The sequence below is a fragment of the Oncorhynchus gorbuscha genome, unplaced genomic scaffold (genome assembly GCF_021184085.1).
Source record: "Oncorhynchus gorbuscha isolate QuinsamMale2020 ecotype Even-year unplaced genomic scaffold, OgorEven_v1.0 Un_scaffold_4584, whole genome shotgun sequence".
NCBI classification, from domain to species: domain Eukaryota; kingdom Metazoa; phylum Chordata; class Actinopteri; order Salmoniformes; family Salmonidae; genus Oncorhynchus; species Oncorhynchus gorbuscha.
Window position 1 is genome coordinate 8,969 of NW_025748570.1, and position 22,374 is coordinate 31,342.

Genomic DNA, 22,374 nt, shown 5'->3' on the forward strand with positions numbered 1-22,374 from the left:
ATAATCGTCCCCTACCTCCACCTTCACTTTCGGATTCCCTCGAAGCATTTTCCATCCCCGTTCTCACCTACGGTAGCTAGCCACATAAGTCAGCTAGCTAGCTGGCTAACTTGTATCAACGTTTTTACTTCTGACACCAATGTAATGACCCGACTAGATCATAAAGGAACAATTGTCCAGACAGAGGCTTGAGTTTACGAATTGACGGTTTATTACACCAACTTTACACAGGCTACTGTTTGGGCCGTAGCACACGCCAAATAGATGACACAAGCCAATCGTGACCTTCTCTTGTGAAGCCCAGACGTAAGAGAGAGAGAACAAAAGCTGAACCTGGTCTTAACTTCCAATGCTCCACCCCCCTGCCCAACCCCCCTCCACGCCACTCCACCAACCACCAGGATGCCCGGCATCAGAACATTCCAGGCATTCCCGTGATTGGCAGATAGCAGGTTGATTGACAGGTTGGACCCCGCGAACACCGGGTACTGGTCAGTACAACACAACCACCTCCTAGCCTAACACATAACACACAGCTGTCTGTGCGGGTCGCTACTTTTACTTTTAGATTTGTGTGTATTGTTAATTGTTAGATACTACTGCAATGTTGGAGCTAATTCTAAGTTCTAGCCATATTCAGTCCAATTTCAACAAATAATATCGTATTGTAACCTGTTGAGTTCATGATTTGCACAGCATAGCATACCTTCCAAGGTAAGGCCGTTAAAGATTTCTCGTCATGCTCCTACCCGGAACTTAAACCTCCAATCCGGCGATCCTATCGGACATATTTGATGAAACACAGGAACGATTAAAGGAGAACCTATTTGTTTACATAGATCCGAAGTTGAAATATTTTCAGTTTCTCTGACATCTTCTGGTTTCAAAATTAGCCAGGGACTTTTTACTATTTAATAACTTACAAACAGTGAAAAGCCTTTCAATTGTCTTGTTTAGTTAGCTCTCTGGAGCAGGTTTTCCGCTTACTACGAGGGTAGCTAGCTCGATGTTAGCAGCAATCTATCGCTTGCTATGCATTTCACGATGGACGACAGACTATAAAATTTGACCTCCGATGTTATAAACAAATTGAAAGGTTGTTATTTGCAGTTTTACAAAAATGGATATCAGTCTAACAATTTCCCTAATGCGGGGACAGATGGGTACCGTGATAGAGAGAGCGGTTAGTGCCGCTGTTGAGACGGTGTTGGGAGAGATGCTTAGAGTGGTCGGCATTAAATTCGACGAGCTGAAGATGGAGGTAGTAGCTAAAGAGAAAGAGGCGGAGAACATAAGACAGATGCTGGAGATATCCCGATCTCAGATGAAGACCATGCGGAAACACATGAACGCTCTGGGTGAGCACGCGCACTCTGCCACTTATCAGACCTACCGGACAGCATTCGGCCATTCTGATCCCCGCAGAATTCACGGTTCCTCCGAGGCCGCACTGTCCTCGGGTTTACCACAGCCGCCGAGAAGGACGGTTCCAAACAACAACCAAATTCCCACTACAAATGGAAACGTACAGGCAAGGAATCGAGTCACCATCACCATACCCTCTGATAATTTGGTCAGGGCCACCCAGCCCTCTGATAATTTGGTCAGGGCCACCCAGCCCTCTGATAATTTGGTCAGGGCCACCCAGCCCTCTGATAATTTGGTCAGGGCCACCCAGCCCTCTGATAATTTAATCAGGGCCACCCAGCCCTCTGATAATTTAATCAGGGCCACCCAGCCCTCTGATAATTTGGTCAGGGCCACCCAGCCCTCTGATAATTTGGTCAGGGCCACCCAGCCCTCTGATAATTTAATCAGGGCCACCCAGCCCTCTGATAATTTGGTCAGGGCCACCCAGCCTTCTGATAACTTGGTCAGGGCCACCCAGCCCTCTGATAATATGGTAATCGTTAGGGCAACATCAACATCCTTTGACAGTCACGATGATCTGACAACTGTGATCTCCCAGACTCTGGAGGACCGGACATTGACACCCACTGTCTCTGCAATGAATAGTTCATCAGAGCATCTGGAACCTTTGAAAGGTAGAATGTCTTTTCTCAGATCTTGTCAGGTTTTGTATGTGGCTATTATTCTGTGTTTGCTTGTGTATGTAAAGTGGTGGCCTGACTGAACTAGTATAGCCCTCTATATTCTCCCCGTGTTGGTCGACCACCATGTTACCTCTCTATCCCCCCCAGAGGAGCCCCCAGCCCTCCTGGACCCCGAGGTGTCTAATGAGAGCCAGAGGAGGGAGGAGGAAGAAGAGTGTCAGGCTGATTGGACCATAAGTACACAGCCACCAGAGACCAGCACAGACCCTGGGGCCCAGCTGGTCCTCTCCCCTCCCAGGACTGACGGAGCAGACTGCTCTGCCAGGAGTGTACTGCCATCCTCCCAGCCCCTGTCCCAGTTCCAAGTGAAAGAGGAGGAAGCTGAGGTGGAGATCATCTGTATCAAACAGGAACCAGAGGAGGTGGAGACCCTGCTGATAAACCTGGCTGCCGAAGGCTTCAACTCTCAGGGCAACCTCCTCCTGGACAGTCATAGGACCATCCCAGGCTCTCAAAGCCAGAGGGATAGGAGAGCACCCCGTCCACCACAGAGCCAGAGGACCTTAGCAGAGAATACACCCTTCACCTCAGCCGACTCTTGTTCATGTGAGTTAAATCTCCCCAAGACATGGTGGCTCCATAATCTACAGACATGTCCCAAGGCAAAATACTGTTTTGTTGTGGTCACTATGCTTCTGTTCAATAAAATATAATTTATCCAATCTAATTGAATGTTTTTGTTGTCCTCTTCATCCTCAGATGGGCTGTCCCAGGCAGTGATGTCCATGTCAGGAGTTGCTCCCAGGCCCATGGTGCGTCCGTGGCCCAAGGACCTGAGTCTGTACGAGGAGTTTAAAATGAGACGAACTGAGCTGAGGAGGAGGAGCCAGACCCGTCAGAGGGAGATGGAGAAGAACCTTCCCCAGCCTCTATTAGCTGACCTGGTGAAGGAGAGACGGGAGAAGACCCGGCTCAGAGTGGCCCGCTGGAGAGCCAAGAGGAAGCTGCAGGCCTGTCTACTGACTCAGATGACCCAACAGACACAACACCAACAGACTGGACCGGGACTGGGCCAGGTGAATAGTGTGAACAGTGGGCTGGGGAATCATAGCCAGATTAGCCACCCCACACAACACAAAACCACAGGCCCCACTCAGACTCCGCAGAGGAACAGTGCTGCCATCTCTCAATCGCAGTACAATAACAGTTTTTTGTACAACAGAAGTCACTGTGAGACTGGGGCTGGTAACGTTAACTACCCTCCTCTCCAGTTCAACTCCTCCTCTCTAATGCTGGGACAACATGGAGGACACAATATGGTGGAGCACAATATGGTGGAGCACATTTTGCAGCCTACAATGACATCATCCTCACAGCAGGGCCTCTCCCTGACAGACTCTGAGCTCTACCAGTAACAAGGGATCATGGGTATTCAAATCTTACCCAACAAGTTCTGGATTACTGCTGTTTTTTGTTGTTGTTCTACCTGATAATGAATTACACCCACCTGGTGTCCCAGGTCTAAATCAGGCCCTGATTAGATGGGAATCACCCACCTGGTGTCCCAGGTCTAAATCAGGCCCTGAGTAGAGGGGAATCACCCACCTGGTGTCCCAGGTCTAAATCAGTCCCTGATTAGATGGGAATCACCCACCTGGTGTCCCAGGTCTAAATCAGTCCCTGATTAGAGGGGAATAACCAACCTGGTGTCCCAGGTCTAAATCAGGCCCTGAGTAGAGGGGAATCACCAACCTGGTGTCCCAGGTCTAAATCAGTCCCTGATTAGAGGGGAATCACCCACCTGGTGTCCCAGGTCTAAATCAGTCCCTGATTAGAGGGGAATCACCCACCTGGTGTCCCAGGTCTAAATCAGTCCCTGATTAGAGGGGAATAACCAACCTGGTGTCCCAGGTCTAAATCAGTCCCTGATTAGGGGAGAATCACCCACCTGGTGTCCCAGGTCTAAATCAGTCCCTGATTAGGGGGGAATCACCCACCTGATGTCCCAGGTCTAAATCATTCCCTGATTAGAGGGGAATCATCCACCTGGTGTCCCAGGTCTAAATCGGTCCTTGATTAGAGGGGAATCACCCACCTGGTGTCCCAGGTCTAAATCAGTCCCTAATTAGAGGGGAGGAGTGGAATTGGCTTTGTGGTCCACATTTGAATTACATGGCAGGAGACCAACATTACAGTACCAGGTCTACTCTACCAGTACCAGTTCTACTCTACCAGTACCAGTTCTACTCTACCAGTACCAGGTCTACTCTACCAGTTCTACTCTACCATTTCTACTCTACCACTTATACTCTACCAGTACCAGTTCTACTCAACCAGTACCAGATATGCTCTACCAGTACCAGGTCTACTCTACCAGTTCTACTCTACCAGTACCAGATATGCTCTACCAGTACCAGTTCTACTCTACCATTACCAGTTCTACTCTACCAGGTCTACTCTACCAGTTCTACTCTACCAGTTCTACTCTACCAGTACCAGTTCTACTCCACCAGTTCTACTCTACCAGTTATACTCTACCAGTTATACTCTACCAGTTCTACTCTACCAGTACCAGATATGCTCTACCAGTACCAGTTCTACTCTACCAGTACCAGTTCTACTCTACCAGTACCAGTTCTACTCTACCAGTACCAGATATGCTCTACCAGTACCAGTTCTACTCTACCAGTTCTACTCTACCAGTTCTACTCTACCAGTTCTACTCTACCAGTTCTACTCTACCAGTACCAGATATGCTCTACCAGTACCAGTTCTACTCTACCAGTACCAGTTCTACTCTACCAGTACCAGTTCTACTCTACCAGTGCCAGTTCTACTCTACCAGTACCAGATATGCTCTACCAGTACCAGTTCTACTCTAACAGTACCAGTTCTACTCTACCAGTTCTACTCTACCAGTTATACTCTACCAGGTCTACTCTACCAGTACCAGTTCTACTCTACCAGTTATACTCTACCAGTACCAGTTCTACTCTACCAGTTCTACTCTACCAGTACCAGTTCTACTCTAACAGTACCAGTTCTACTCTACCAGTTATACTCTACCAGTTCTACTCTACCAGTTCTACTCTACCAGTACCAGGTCTACTCTACCAGTTCTACTCTACCAGTTCTACTCTACCAGTACCAGTTCTACTCTACCAGTTCTACTCTACCAGTTCTACTCTACCAGTTCTACTCTACCAGTTCTACTCTAACAGTACCAGTTCTACTCTACCAGTTCTACTCTACCAGTTCTACTCTACCAGTACCAGGTCTACTCTACCAGTTCTACTCTACCAGTACCAGTTCTACTCTGCCAGTACCAGTTCTACTCTACCAGTACCAGGTCTACCAGTACCAGGTCTACTCTACCAGTTCTACTCTACCAGTTCTACTCTACCAGTACCAGGTCTACCAGTACCAGTTCTACTCTACCAGGTCTACTCTACCAGTACCAGTTCTACTCTACCAGGTCTACTCTACCAGTACCAGTTCTACTCTACCAGTTCTACTCTACCAGTTCTACTCTACCAGTTCTACTCTACCAGTACCAGTTCTACTCTACCAGGTCTACTCTACCAGTACCAGTTCTACTCTACCAGGTCTACTCTACCAGTTCTACTCTACCAGTACCAGTTCTACTCTACCAGTTCTACTCTACCAGTACCAGTTCTACTCTACCAGGTCTACTCTACCAGTACCAGTTCTACTCTACCAGTTCTACTCTACCAGTTCTACTCTACCAGTTCTACTCTACCAGTTCTACTCTACCAGTACCAGGTCTACTCTACCCTACCAGTTATACTCTACCAGTACCAGTTCTACTCTACCAGTACCAGTTATACTCTACCAGTACCAGGTCTACTCTACCAGTTATACTCTACCAGTACCAGTTCTACTCTAACAGTACCAGATATGCTCTACCAGTACCAGTTCTACTCTAACAGTACCAGTTATACTCTAACAGTACCAGATATGCTCTACCAGTACCAGGTCTACTCTACCAGTTATACTCTACCAGTACCAGTTCTACTCTACCAGTTATACTCTACCAGTTCTACTCTACCAGGTCTACTCTACCAGTACCAGGTCTACTCTACCAGTACCAGGTCTACTCTACCAGTTCTACTCTACCAGTACCAGGTCTACTCTACCAGTTCTACTCTACCAGTACCAGTTCTACTCTGCCAGTACCAGTTCTACTCTAACAGTACCAGTTATACTCTACCAGTACCAGGTCTACTCTACCAGTTATACTCTACCAGTACCAGTTCTACTCTACCAGTTCTACTCTACCAGTTCTACTCTACCAGTACCAGGTCTACCAGTACCAGTTCTACTCTACCAGTTCTACTCTACCAGTTCTACTCTACCAGTACCAGGTCTACCAGTACCAGTTCTACTCTACCAGGTCTACTCTACCAGTACCAGTTCTACTCCAACAGTACCAGGTCTACTCTACCAGGTCTACTCTACCAGTACCAGGTCTACTCTACCAGTTCTACTCTACCAGTACCAGGTCTACTCTACCAGTTCTACTCTACCAGTACCAGTTCTACTCTACCAGTTCTACCAGTACCAGGTCTACTCTACCAGTTCTACTCTACCAGTACCAGGTCTACTCTACCAGTTCTACTCTACCAGTACCAGGTCTACTCTACCAGTACCAGTTCTACTCTACCAGGTCTACTCTACCAGGTCTACTCTACCAGTACCAGTTCTACTCTACCAGTTCTACTCTACCAGTTCTACTCTACCAGTTCTACTCTACCAGTACCAGTTCTACCCGTACCAGTTCTACCAGTACCAGTTCTACTCTACCAGTAACAATAGAGCAGATGATGTGTTTTGTGGAGTCACTTCGTTGTATGGCACCCTATTCCCTATGTAGTGCACTACGTTTGACAAAGGTCTTTATGGCTCTGATCAAAAGTAGTGCACAATATAGGGTATAGGGTGTCATTTTCAGACACAGCCTATGCCTTCTGATGCAGGGCCAATAACATGAGATATTTCAAGGGGAATTGTGTGAATGCAAAATGATCTAAATTGCCTGTGACAAATTGATCAAAAAGGCTTTTATTTTAGGATAACAGCCTAATAATGATAATTGAATTGCTTTTTAAAACAATTACCTGAGAATGTTTTAATGTACAACAACAGTATTGTTATTAAAATACCTTATTTATGTTAACTTGAATAATGACCATCTCTACATGTCTTGAAATATGAAGGATGAATCACTGTGTCTGGATAACTGATAGAATCGTCTTACATCTAGGTCAAACGAATGATTTTTATTTGGCATTGTCAATATTATTTAATCAACTGTTATTTATACATTGTATTGCTCTGCAACTGCATTTAAATCATGATCATAATACTCATGAGCTCTATTCAGATATAGGCCTATTCAATGACATAATAGGAAACTATCCAATACGTTATGGGGCGGCAGCGTAGCCTAGTGGTTAGAGCGTTGGACTAGCAACCGGAAGGTTGTGAGTTCAAACCCCCGAGCTGACAAGGTACAAATCTGTCGTTCTGCCTCTGAACAGGCAGTTAACCCACTGTTCCCAGGCCGTCATTGAAAATAAGAATATGTTCTTAACTGACTTGCCTGGTTAAATAAAGGTTAAATGTAAAAAAAAAAAATGTATGAATCACTTTTTAGCGTTTGATCAGATGGAATTTTTCTTGCTTCATCCCTCTTGTCCCGACTTGATAGTTTCATTTGCAGTGTTCAAGGTGAACAGCTGTTTCCATGAACCTGTCCTGTCAGTTATGTTTTGGCAGCATTTAGAAAGCATAGAAAGTAGATAGGACAATTTCCTGTTACTGTGCGTTTCCATTGTTCATGAAAACAGCTGGATGGAATGACGTCACACCTATAAAAAAATATAAAAAACACTTAGAGAAAACCGAGTGTGGAATGTAAAGGAAGTGGTTGAAGTGGTTTCCATGATCCATTTGGGCAAATTGTGCGTTAATAAATTGGCGATATAGCCTGTATGCCATCCCACCGATCTGTTTCATGTCTCAGGGAGCTGGATGGCAGAAGGATTCTTTCTCTGGTGAAGAACAAACCCTTCACAACAGTTGGCCAGATCGAGAACACCCTCAAGGAGGCAGGATTATCTGTGTCAAAGTCTAGGAGGGAGCCGTATCTGTGTCTAGGAGGTAGGTGTATCTGTCTAGGAGGGAGGTGTATCTGTCTAGGAGGTAGGTGTATCTGTCTAGGAGGGAGCCGTATCTGTGTCTAGGAGGTAGGTGTATCTGTGTCTAGGAGGTAGGTGTATCTGTCTAGGAGGGAGGTGTATCTGTCTAGGAGGTAGGTGTATCTGTGTCTAGGAGGGAGCCGTATCTGTGTCTAGGAGGTAGGTGTATCTGTCTAGGAGGGAGCCGTATCTGTGTCTAGGAGGTAGGTGTATCTGTCTAGGAGGTAGGTGTATCTGTCTAGGAGGTAGGTGTATCTGTCTAGGAGGGAGCCATATCTGTGTCTAGGAGGTAGGTGTATCTGTCTAGGAGGTAGGTGTATCTGTCTAGGAGGGAGCCGTATCTGTGTCTAGGAGGTAGGTGTATCTGGCAGGGGGTTACTGCAGGGGGTTACTGTATGGGTTACTGCAGGGGGTTACTGTAGGGGGTTACTGCAGGGGGTTACTGTATGGGTTACTGTAGGGGGTTACTGTAGGTGTTACTGCAGGGGTTACTGCAGGGGGTTACTGCTGTCGGATCCTGTATTTTACATTATAGCCATTAGATATATATGATTAAATATTATCTGATGTTGGTTGTGTGAGGTGTCTGCATTTGTGCACTGGAGCATCATTATGAGATTAAACAACTGCTTGCTACTTGCCTGTTTGTGTGTGACAAGAACTGAGTAACATGGTGTGACCTGCATGTTGCAAAACGGTAGATAACAGCCCAGCAGATGCTTTGTCCTTGTGTTTGTTTGTGTGTGACAATAATTGAGCACATGGTGTGACTTGCTGTATCTTACAAAGTTGTGACAGGGAGGGGTGGTCATCACGAGGTTTAACTGAGATGGAAAAATACTGAACAACACAATAGCAGGAACTGAGCAACTGTTCTACCTAGGCTGCGATACCAGAACAGTAAGAATCTACACATCGACAGAGGGAGGACTCCAAGAAGCGCCAAGAGGCGGGGACCCGCCTGAGCGCCTGCAATAGGCTGGGCAAGTTTAAACCACGCCCAGCCTCTACTGTGATAGGCCAACAGACGGGTTGGAACTATGTCTATCACAGTATAAGAACACTGTTTCCGTACATCCTGTCAGTTCCCTGTTCTGCCCTGCGTGGTATCACAGTGAGCCCGTATATACGAAAGTCGCATTTGCCATGTATTACTTAGTTAATAAAAAATACATAGTATAAAATACATAGTATAAAATCGGTGACTCATTGTTATATTTATCCTGATACCAGATTCTAATTTACGCAACTCTAACACTGCAGGGCCGACAGACCTTCTCCCCCTCCCCCATGCTGCCTCCTCCATTTTTGCGGTGATGCTGCAGTCAGTTGGTTGTGATTTTAGATAGAGCAGACATTCCCATATATTTGCGTGACATAACTCCCTCCAGTCCTATTTATGATGTCATTTACAAAGATTATACCGTTATTGCCCTTAGTTTTTTTATGTTTGAGTAAATTTGAGTTTGAGTTTAATACAAAATTTGAGTTTGATAACAGTTTACTACAGTACTTTGCATGTATTCTGCTCTGTTGAGGAAGAAGCTGCTATTCAGCAACTTCACTGTTATGTTTTCATCTGCTGTATCCTGGACACTTTGATTTGAATTCCTATCTGGTTGTTTAAAAGACATTGTGAAACTATCACCAGTCCTATATACTGCATGTGATGTAGAATTCAGAGTGAACATGTTTACCCAATGTGGTGAACACGGTATACTCAAAACAAATACAGCAGGTTCAGTCTGCAAAGATGCCATTCAATAATCTGAGCTGTCAACATGAGGCACAAGACTGGTTGTTTTGGTAACTTGATCACACGTTGCTTGTTTCTCTGTCGTCTTCTTAGGTCATTGGCTACTTTGCGTTAGCGTGTCGTCAGCTCCCCCTGGGGCTGCACTGCCATTACCTCTCACTGTACTGCCATTACCTCTCACTGTACTGCCATTACCTCTCACTGTACTGCCATTACCTCTCACTGTACTGCCATTACCTCTCACTGTACTGCCATTACCACTCACTGTACTGCCATTACCTCTCACTGTACTGCCATTACCTCTCACTGTACTGCCATTACCTCTCACTGTACTGCCATTACATCTCACTGTACTGCCATTACCTCTCACTGTACTGCCATTACCACTCACTGTACTGCCATTACCTCTCACTGTACTGCCATTACCTCTCACTGTACTGCCATTACCTCTCACTGTACTGCCATTACCTCTCGCTGTACTGCCATTACCTCTCACTGTACTGCCATTACCTCTCACTGTACTGCCATTACCTCTCACTGTACTGCCATTACCTCTCACTGTACTGCCATTACCTCTCACTGTACTGCCATTACCACTGTACTGCCATTACCACTGTACTGCCATTACCTCTCACTGTACTGCCATTACCTCTCACTGTACTGCCATTACCACTCACTGTACTGCCATTACCTCTCACTGTACTGCCATTACCTCTCACTGTACTGCCATTACCTCTCACTGTACTGCCATTACCTCTCACTGTACTGCCATTACCACTGTACTGCCATTACCTCTCACTGTACTGCCATTACCTCTCACTGTACTGCCATTACCTCTCACTGTACTGCCATTACCTCTCACTGTACTGCCATTACCACTGTACTGCCATTACCTCTCACTGTACTCCCATTACCACTGTACTGCCATTACCACTGTACTGCCATTACCTCTCACTGTACTGCCATTACCACTGTACTGCCATTACCACTGTACTGCCATTACCTCTCACTGTACTCCCATTACCTCTCACTGTACTGCCATTACCTCTCACTGTACTGCCATTACCACTGTACTGCCATTACCTCTCACTGTACTCCCATTACCACTGTACTGCCATTACCACTGTACTGCCATTACCTCTCACTGTACTGCCATTACCTCTCACTGTACTGCCATTACCTCTCACTGTACTGCCATTACCACTCACTGTACTGCCATTACCTCTCACTGTACTGCCATTACCTCTCACTGTACTGCCATTACCTCTCACTGTACTGCCATTACCTCTCACTGTACTGCCATTACCACTGTACTGCCATTACCTCTCACTGTACTGCCATTACCTCTCACTGTACTCCCATTACCACTGTACTGCCATTACCTCTCACTGTACTGCCATTACCTCTCACTGTACTGCCATTACCTCTCACTGTACTGCCATTACCACTGTACTGCCATTACCTCTCACTGTACTCCCATTACCTCTCACTGTACTGCCATTACCACTGTACTGCCATTACCACTGTACTGCCATTACCACTGTACTGCCATTACCTCTCACTGTACTCCCATTACCTCTCACTGTACTGCCATTACCTCTCACTGTACTGCCATTACCACTGTACTGCCATTACCTCTCACTGTACTCCCATTACCACTGTACTGCCATTACCACTGTACTGACATTACTTCTCACTGTACTGCCATTACCTCTCACTGTACTGCCATTACCTCTCACTGTACTGCCATTACCACTGTACTGCCATTACCTCTCACTGTACTGCCATTACCACTGTACTGCCATTACCTCTCACTGTACTGCCATTACCACTGTACTGCCATTACCTCTCACTGTACTGCCATTACCACTCACTGTACTGCCATTACCACTGTACTGCCATTACCTCTCACTGTACTGCCATTACCACTCACTGTACTGCCATTACCACTGTACTGACATTACCTCTCACTGTACTGCCATTACCTCTCACTGTACTGCCATTACCACTGTACTGCCATTACCTCTCACTGTACTGCCATTACCTCTCACTGTACTGCCATTACCACTGTACTGCCATTACCACTGTACTGCCATTACATCTCACTGTACTGCCATTACCTCTCACTGTACTGCCATTACCTCTCACTGTACTGCCATTACCTCTCACTGTACTGCCATTACCTCTCACTGTACTGCCATTACCTCTCACTGCACTGCCATTACCACTGTACTCCCATTACCACTGTACTGCCATTACCACTGTACTGCCATTACCACTGTACTGCCATTACCACTGTACTGCCATTTCCACTGTACTGCCATTACCTCTCACTGTACTGCCATTACCTCTCACTGTACTGCCATTACCACTGTACTGCCATTACCACTGTACTGCCATTACCTCTCGCTGTACTGCCATTACCACTGTACTGCCATTACCACTGTACTGCCATTGCCTCTCACTGTACTGCCATTACCACTGTACTTCCATTACCACTGTACTGCCATTACCACTGTACTGCCATTACCACTGTACTGCCATTACCACTGTACTCCCATTACCTCTCACTGTACTGCCATTACCACTGTACTGCCATTACCACTGTACTGCCATTACCACTGTACTGCCATTACCACTGTACTGCCATTACCACTGTACTGCCATTACCACTGTACTGCCATCACCTCTCACTGTACTGCCATTACCACTGTACTTCCATTACAACTGTACTGCCATTACCACTGTACTGCCATTACCTCTCACTGTACTACCATTACCTCTCACTGTACTGCCATTACCACTGTACTGCCATTACCACTGTACTGCCATTACCACTGTACTGCCATTACCTCTCGCTGTACTGCCATTACCAATGTACTGCCATTACCACTGTACTGCCATTACCACTGTACTGCCATTACCACTGTACTGCCATTACCACTGTACTGCCATTACCTCTCACTGTACTGCCATTACCACTGTACTGCCATTACCACTGTACTGCCATTACCACTGTACTGCCATTACCTCTCACTGTACTGCCATTACCACTGTACTGCCATTACCTCTCGCTGTACTGCCATTACCACTGTACTGCAGTTACCACTGTACTGCCATTACCAATGTACTGCCATTACCACTGTACTGCCATTACCACTATACTGACATTACCTCTCACTGTACTGCCATTACCACTCACTGTACTGCCATTACCTCTCACTGCACTGCCATTACCACTGTACTCCCATTACCACTGTACTGCCATTACCTCTCACTGTACTGCCATTACCTCTCACTGTATTGCCATTACCACTGTACTGCCATTACCTCTCACTGTACTGCCATTACCACTGTACTGCCATTACCTCTCACTGTACTGCCATTTCCACTGTACTGCCATTACCACTGTACTGCCATTACCACTGTACTGCCATTACCACTGTACTGCCATTACCTCTGTACTGCCATTACCTCTCACTGTACTGCCATTACCTCTCGCTGTACTGCCATTACCACTGTACTGCCATTACCACTGTACTGCCATTACCACTGTACTGCCATTACCTCTCACTGTACTACCATTACCTCTCACTGTACTGCCATTACCACTGTACTGCCATTACCACTGTACTGCCATTACCTCTCACTGTACTGCCATTACCACTGTACTGCCATTACCACTGTACTGCCATTACCTCTCACTGTACTGCCATTACCTCTCACTGTACTGCCATTACCACTGTACTGCCATTACCACTGTACTGCCATTACCACTGTACTGCCATTACCACTGTACTGCCATTACCTCTCGCTGTACTGCCATTACCACTGTACTGCAGTTACCACTGTACTGCCATTACCAATGTACTGCCATTACCACTGTACTGCCATTACCACTATACTGCCATTACCACTCACTGTACTGCCATTACCACTCACTGTACTGCCATTACCACTGTACTGCCATTACCACTGTACTGCCATTACCTCTCACTGTACTGCCATTACCACTGTACTGTCATTACCAATGTACTGCCATTACCACTGTACTGCCATTACCACTGTACTGCCATTACCACTGTACTGCCATTACCTCTCACTGCTCTGCCAGTACCACTGTACTGCCATTACCTCTCACTGTACTGCCATTACCTCTCACTGTACTGCCATTACCTCTCACTGCACTGCCATTACCACTGTACTCCCATTACCACTGTACTGCCATTACCTCTCACTGTATTGCCATTACCACTGTACTGCCATTACCTCTCACTGTACTGCCATTACCACTGTACTGTCATTACCTCTCACTGTACTGCCATTACCACTGTACTGCCATTTCCACTGTACTGCCATTACCACTGTACTGCCATTACCACTGTACTGCCATTACCTCTGTACTGCCATTACATCTCACTGTACTGCCATTACCTCTCGCTGTACTGCCATTACCACTGTACTGCCATTACCACTGTACTGCCATTACCACTGTACTGCCATTACCTCTCACTGTACTACCATTACCTCTCACTGTACTGCCATTACCACTGTACTGCCATTACCACTGTACTGCCATTACCTCTCACTGTACTGCCATTACCACTGTACTGCCATTACCACTGTACTGCCATTACCACTGTACTGCCATTACCTCTCACTGTACTGCCATTACCACTGTACTGCCATTACCACTGTACTGCCATTACCACTGTACTGCCATTACCTCTCACTGTACTGCCATTACCACTGTACTGCCATTACCACTGTACTGCCATTACCACTGTACTGCCATTACCACTGTACTGCCATTACCTCTCGCTGTACTGCCATTACCACTGTACTGCAGTTACCACTGTACTGCCATTACCAATGTACTGCCATTACCACTGTACTGCCATTACCACTATACTGACATTACCTCTCACTGTACTGCCATTACCACTCACTGTACTGCCATTACCTCTCACTGCACTGCCATTACCACTGTACTCCCATTACCACTGTACTGCCATTACCTCTCACTGTACTGCCATTACCTCTCACTGTATTGCCATTACCACTGTACTGCCATTACCTCTCACTGTACTGCCATTACCACTGTACTGCCATTACCTCTCACTGTACTGCCATTTCCACTGTACTGCCATTACCACTGTACTGCCATTACCACTGTACTGCCATTACCACTGTACTGCCATTACCTCTGTACTGCCATTACCTCTCACTGTACTGCCATTACCTCTCGCTGTACTGCCATTACCACTGTACTGCCATTACCACTGTACTGCCATTACCACTGTACTGCCATTACCTCTCACTGTACTACCATTACCTCTCACTGTACTGCCATTACCACTGTACTGCCATTACCACTGTACTGCCATTACCTCTCACTGTACTGCCATTACCACTGTACTGCCATTACCACTGTACTGCCATTACCACTGTACTGCCATGACCTCTCGCTGTACTGCCATTACCACTGTACTGCAGTTACCACTGTATTGCCATTACCAATGTACTGCCATTACCACTGTACTGCCATTACCACTATACTGACATTACCTCTCACTGTACTGCCATTACCACTCACTGTACTGCCATTACCACTGTACTGCCATTACCACTGCACTGCCATTACCTCTCACTGTACTGCCATTACCACTGTACTGTCATTACCAATGTACTGCCATTACCACTGTACTGTCATTACCTCTCACTGCTCTGCCAGTACCACTGTACTGCCATTACCTCTCACTGTACTGCCATTACCTCTCACTGCTCTGCCAGTACCACTGTACTGCCATTACCTCTCACTGTACTGCCATTACCTCTCACTGTACTGCCATTACCTCTCACTGTACTGCCATTACCACTGTACTGCCATTACCTCTCACTGCTCTGCCAGTACCACTGTACTGCCATTACCTCTCACTGTACTGCCATTACCTCTCACTGTACTGCCATTACCTCTCACTGTACTGCCATTACCTCTCACTGCACTGCCATTACCACTGTACTCCCATTACCACTGTACTGCCATTTCCACTGTACTGCCATTACCACAGTACTGCCATTACCACTGTACTGCCATTACCACTGTACTGCCATTGCCACTGTACTGCCATTACCACTGTACTGCCATTACCACTGTACTGCCATTACCTCTGTACTGCCATTACCTCTCACTGTACTGCCATTACCACTGTACTGCCATTACCATTGTACTGCCATTACCTCTCACTGTACTGCCATTACCTCTCACTGTACTGCCATTACCACTGTACTGCCATTACCTCTCACTGTACTGCCATTACCTCTCACTGTACTGCCATTACCTCTCACTGTACTGCCATTACCACTGTACTGCCATTACCACTGTACTGTACCTCTGCAGTGAAGAGGAAAATCAGAAACTGTTGGAGGACAGTCGAAGTTGATAAAACGTCTCGTGTTTTTAAAGTAAAAACGACCCTTAGCCTTTTAAAAAAAATTGAAGGATACTTTTACATTATTAAAAAATGGCCTCAGAGGCCTCCTATTGGTCCGATTTTTGCAACTTATTTACCAATCACAATATGCTTTGTTTTTGTATTTCCATTGTGGTCCCTGAACCCATAGGATCATTTTTTAAAGACGAAGAGCCCTGTTAATTTTATTTAAAAACAAACAGGTTTATCAAGTTCACCACCAAGGGTCTGTGCTCTGCGGGTTCCTTGGGACGTCTCTACCCCCTATGAAGTTGACATTTAAAACGAAACAAAGGTGTTGAATTTCGTCTTCACTCTCACTAACAGGTGAAATTATACAATGTACAACAGCTGGCCATACTCACTGCTCTACTAGTGATAGAACATGTAACAACTTCTAGGAGAAAACACTGGAGACAATGTAACAATGATACAACATGTAACAACATCTAGGAGAAAACACTGGAGACAACGATACAATGTAACAATGATACAACATGTAACAACATCTAGGAGAAAACACTGGAGACAACGATACAATGTAACAATGATACAACATGTAACAACTTCTAGGAGAAAACACTGGAGACAACGATACAATGTAACAATGATACAACATGTAACAACATCTAGGAGAAAACACTGGAGACAACGATACAATGTAACAATGATACAACATGTAACAACATCTAGGAGAAAACACTGGAGACAACGATACAATGTAACAATGATACAACATGTAACAACTTCTAGGAGAAAACACTGGAGACAACGATACAATGTAACAATGATACAACATGTAACAACTTCTAGGAGAAAACACTGGAGACAATGTAACAATGATACAACATGTAACAACATCTAGGAGAAAACACTGGAGACAACGATACAATGTAACAATGATACAACATGTAACAACTTCTAGGAGAAAACACTGGAGACAACGATACAATGTAACAATGATACAACATGTAACAACTTCTAGGAGAAAACACTGGAGACAACGATACAATGTAACAATGATACAACATGTAACAACATCTAGGAGAAAACACTGGAGACAACGATACAATGTAACAATGATACAACATGTAACAACTTCTAGGAGAAAACACTGGAGACAACGATACAATGTAACAATGATACAACATGTAACAACATCTAGGAGAAAACACTGGAGACAACGATACAATGTAACAATGATACAACATGTAACAACTTCTAGGAGAAAACACTGGAGACAACGATACAATGTAACAATGATACAACATGTAACAACTTCTAGGAGAAAACACTGGAGACAACGATACAATGTAACAATGATACAACATGTAACAACTTCTAGGAGAAAACACTGGAGACAACGATACAATGTAACAATGATACAACATGTAACAACATCTAGGAGAAAACACTGGAGACAACGATACAATGTAACAATGATACAACATGTAACAACTTCTAGGAGAAAACACACAGGAGACAACGATACAATGTAACAATGATAAAATGATACAAATGTAACAACTTTCCTTGTAACTGCTTTAGAATTAAGTATTAAAGCTGAATTGACCTCTATTTAAACTGGACAATGGCAGGGCAGACCCTCTCACATGACCACATGCCCCGGTCATGTGAGAAATACCACCCAATCCATAGAGAATGATAGAGGCCTCTAGTGGCCAAAAGGCTGCATTAGCATGGGCAGTGCCATTGAGGGCTTTCACCATTAGAATATATTCAACTGGGTGGGACATCCAACCTCATTGGCTGATCCCTCGTGGTGACCCTGTTTGAGTCGTGTCCAACCAGGTCATCAGGAGAGATCAGCCAATCGTGAAAAAACAACTACTTTAAAATGGTGATAGCATCAATGGCACTGCCCGTGCTGTCACAGACACTATAATGTCACAGATGCAAAGATGAGTCCTCTATCTATCTCTACGATCCATCCTGACTGCTAACTAGACATGTGTTATTATGTTATCTCTAAAAACCAATGGTTCATACGTTGACCACTGGAACGGTCGGTTCCTTGACAGATGTGTATGATGTCACTCTTTAAAGCATGCGAATTCTATCATCTCTTCTCCCTGAGCGCCGTGTGGAAGTTTAGAACGCAGAACATGCTGACGGTGCAGTTTCCCCCAAAAAAACAAAAAAGGCACAGCAACCTGGTAACATCGGTATGTGGCCTGCAGGCGACACACTGTTGAACATTAGTCAGAGTTGAGGCACGAGGAACAAGTCCTCTAGTTCAGTTTATCAAATGGCAAATCAAGATGCAAAAGGAGCTGGAATTACTCTGACTATTGAGGTAAACGTCTATTTATTTCCATTGTTAGTCATACAAGTACAATGCATGGCAATATGACACGATGGATGATAACGTTGTATTTTGTAATTGGTTAACCTGTTCATTTTGTTTTGTTTTTTAATGCATTTACACATCAGTGTTCTTACGGCGAGCTTCAACAGTTGTAGTACGCTGAAAGTTATTTGTTACTTTGTTTCCTAAAAAAAAGTGCCACTCTTCCCTCTACAGCCTGACTATAGAAGGCAACAGAAAGCCAGTGAGCCTCCATCTATGTCCTTCCCATCCACATCCAACTCGTCCCAGACTGTGTCAACATGGCATGGTTTTGGGCAGAAGGTGCGTCTCCTGGCCCCTTACCTGTGGCCCCGGGGCAGCCTGCCTCTTCAGGTAATGGTCCTGCTCTGTCTGGCCCTACTGGCCATGGAAAGGGTCATCAACGTCTTCGTCCCCATCTACTCCAAAAACATAGGTGAGACTGCCTGTCCCCTACTCCAAAAACATAGGTGAGACTGTCCCCTACTCCAAAAACATAGGTGAGACTGCCTGTCCCCTACTCCAAAACATAGGTGAGACTGTCCCCTACTCCAAAAACATAGGTGAGACTGTCCCCTACTCCAAAAACATAGGTGAGACTGTCTGTCCCCTACTCCAAAAACATAGGTGAGACAGCCTGTCCCCTACTCCAAAAACATAGGTGAGACTGTCTGTCCCCTACTCCAAAACATAGGTGAGACTGTCTGTCCCCTACTCCAAAAACATAGGTGAGACTGTCTGTCCCCTACTCCAAAACATAGGTGAGACTGTCTGTCCCCTACTCCAAAAACATAAGTGAGACTGTCCCCTACTCCAAAACATAAGTGAGACTGTCTTTCCCCTACTCCAAAAACATAGGTGAGACTGTCCCCTACTCCAAAACATAGGTGAGACTGTCCCCTACTCCAAAAACATAGGTGAGACTGTCTGTCCCCTACTCCAAAACATAGCTGAGACTGTCCCCTACTCCAAAAACATAGGTGAGACTGTCTGTCCCCTACTCCAAAAACATAGGTGAGACTGTCCCCTACTCCAAAAACATAGGTGAGACTGTCTGTCCCCTACTCCAAAAACATAGGTGAGACTGTCTGTCCCCTACTCCAAAAACATAGGTGAGACTGTCTGTCCCCTACTCCAAAAACATAGGTGAGACTGTCTGTCCCCTACTCCAAAAACATAGGTGAGACTGTCTGTCCCCTACTCCAAAAACATAGGTGAGACTGTCTGTCCCCTACTCCAAAAACATAGGTGAGACTGTCTGTCCCCTACTCCAAAACATAGGTGAGACTGTCCCCCACTCCAAAAACATAGGTGAGACTGCCTGTCCCCCACTCCAAAACATAGGTGAGACTGTCTCCTACTCCAAAACATAGGTGAGACTGTCCCCTACTCCAAAAACATAGGTGAGACTGTCTGTCCCCTACTCCAAAAACATAGGTGAGACTGCCTGTCCCCTACTCCAAAACATAGGTGAGACTGTCCCCTACTCCAAAACATAGGTGAGACTGTCCCCTACTCCAAAAACATAGGTGAGACTGTCTGTCCCCTACTCCAAAAACATAGGTGAGACAGCCTGTCCCCTACTCCAAAAACATAGGTGAGACTGTCTGTCCCCTACTCCAAAACATAGGTGAGACTGTCTGTCCCCTACTCCAAAACATAGGTGAGACTGTCTGTCCCCTACTCCAAAAACATAGGTGAGACTGTCTGTCCCCTACTCCAAAAACATAAGTGAGACTGTCCCCTACTCCAAAAACATAAGTGAGACTGTCTTTCCCCTACTCCAAAACATAGGTGAGACTGTCCCCTACTCCAAAAACATAGGTGAGACTGTCCCCTACTCCAAAAACATAGGTGAGACTGTCTGTCCCCTACTCCAAAACATAGCTGAGACTGTCCCCTACTCCAAAACATAGGTGAGACTGTCTGTCCCCTACTCCAAAACATAGGTGAGACTGTCCCCTACTCCAAAAACATAGGTGAGACTGTCTGTCCCCTACTCCAAAAACATAGGTGAGACTGTCTGTCCCCTACTCCAAAAACATAGGTGAGACTGTCTGTCCCGTACTCCAAAAACATAGGTGAGACTGTCTGTCCCCTACTCCAAAAACATAGGTGAGACTGTCTGTCCCCTACTCCAAAAACATAGGTGAGACTGTCTGTCCCCTACTCCAAAAACATAGGTGAGACTGTCTGTCCCCTACTCCAAAAACATAGGTGAGACTGTCCCCCACTCCAAAAACATAGGTGAGACTGCCTGTCCCCCACTCCAAAAACATAGGTGAGACTGTCTCCTACTCCAAAAACATAGGTGAGACTGTCCCCTACTCCAAAAACATAGGTGAGACTGTCTGTCCCCTACTCCAAAAACATAGGTGAGACTGCCTGTCCCCCACTCCAAAAACATAGGTGAGACTGTCTCCTACTCCAAAAACATAGGTGAGACTGTCCCCTACTCTAAAAACATAGGTGAGACTGTCTGTCCCCTACTCCAAAAACATAGGTGAGACTGTCTGTCCCCTACTCCAAAAACATAGGTGAGACTGTCTGTCCCCTACTCCAAAAACATAGGTGAGACTGTCTGTCCCCTACTCCAAAAACATAGGTGAGACTGTCTGTCCCCTACTCCAAAAACATAGGTGAGACTGTCTGTCCCCTACTCCAAAAACATAGGTGAGACTGTCTGTCCCCTACTCCAAAAACATAGGTGAGACTGTCCCCCACTCCAAAAACATAGGTGAGACTGCCTGTCCCCCACTCCAAAAACATAGGTGAGACTGCCTGTCCCCCACTCCAAAAACATAGGTGAGACTGTCTCCTACTCCAAAAACATAGGTGAGACTGTCTGTCCCCTACTCCAAAAACATAGGTGAGACTGCCTGTCCCCCACTCCAAAAACATAGGTGAGACTGTCTCCTACTCCAAAAACATAGGTGAGACTGTCCCCTACTCTAAAAACATAGGTGAGACTGTCTGTCCCCTACTCCAAAAACACAAGTGAGGCTGTCCCCTACTCCAAAAACATAGGTGAGACTGCCTGTCCCCTACTCCAAAAACATAGGTGAGACTGTCTGTCCCCTACTCTAAAAACATAGGTCAGACTGTCTGTCCCCTACTCCAAAAACATAGGTGAGACTGTCTGTCCCCTACTCCAAAAACATAAGTGAGACTGTCCTCTACTCCAAAAACATAAGTGAGACTGTCTGTCCCCTACTCCAAAAACATAGGTGAGACTGTCCCCTACTCCAAAAACATAAGTGAGACTGTCCCCTACTCCAAAAACATAGGTGAGACTGTCTGTCCCCTACTCAAAAAAACATAGCTGAGACTGTCCCCTACTCCAAAAACATAGGTGAGACTGTCTGTCCCCTACTCCAAAAACACAAGTGAGGTTGTCCCCTACTCCAAAACACAAGTGAGACTGTCCCCTACTCCAAAAACACAAGTGAGACTGTCCCCTACTCCAAAAACACAAGTGAGGCTGTCCCCTACTCCAAAACATAGGTGAGACTGTCCCCTA

General features: G+C 45.7%; 1 protein-coding gene across 1 annotated transcript; it reads left to right on the forward strand.

The window, feature by feature from the left end:
• The first annotated feature begins 804 nt into the window (after positions 1 to 804).
• Positions 805 to 3,631, forward strand: LOC124028649. The gene is made up of 3 exons (XM_046340657.1): positions 805 to 2,045; positions 2,202 to 2,660; positions 2,814 to 3,631. The coding sequence occupies exons 1-3, from the start codon at positions 1,121 to 1,123 to the stop codon at positions 3,467 to 3,469; spliced, it is 2,040 nt and encodes a 679-aa protein (XP_046196613.1). The 5' UTR covers positions 805 to 1,120; the 3' UTR covers positions 3,470 to 3,631.
• Positions 3,632 to 22,374: the final 18,743 nt, after the last annotated feature.

What these genes read in the sequence shown, in the direction of transcription:
- LOC124028649 (XM_046340657.1), top strand. Translation starts at nt 1,121, where the DNA reads ATGGATATCAGTCTAACAATTTCCCTAATGCGGGGACAGATGGGTACC. An exon ending in GCATCTGGAACCTTTGAAAG is followed by an intron (nt 2,046 to 2,201) that starts GTAGAATGTCTT and finishes TATCCCCCCCAG; the next exon opens with AGGAGCCCCCAGCCCTCCTG. An exon ending in CTCAGCCGACTCTTGTTCAT is followed by an intron (nt 2,661 to 2,813) that starts GTGAGTTAAATC and finishes CTTCATCCTCAG; the next exon opens with ATGGGCTGTCCCAGGCAGTG.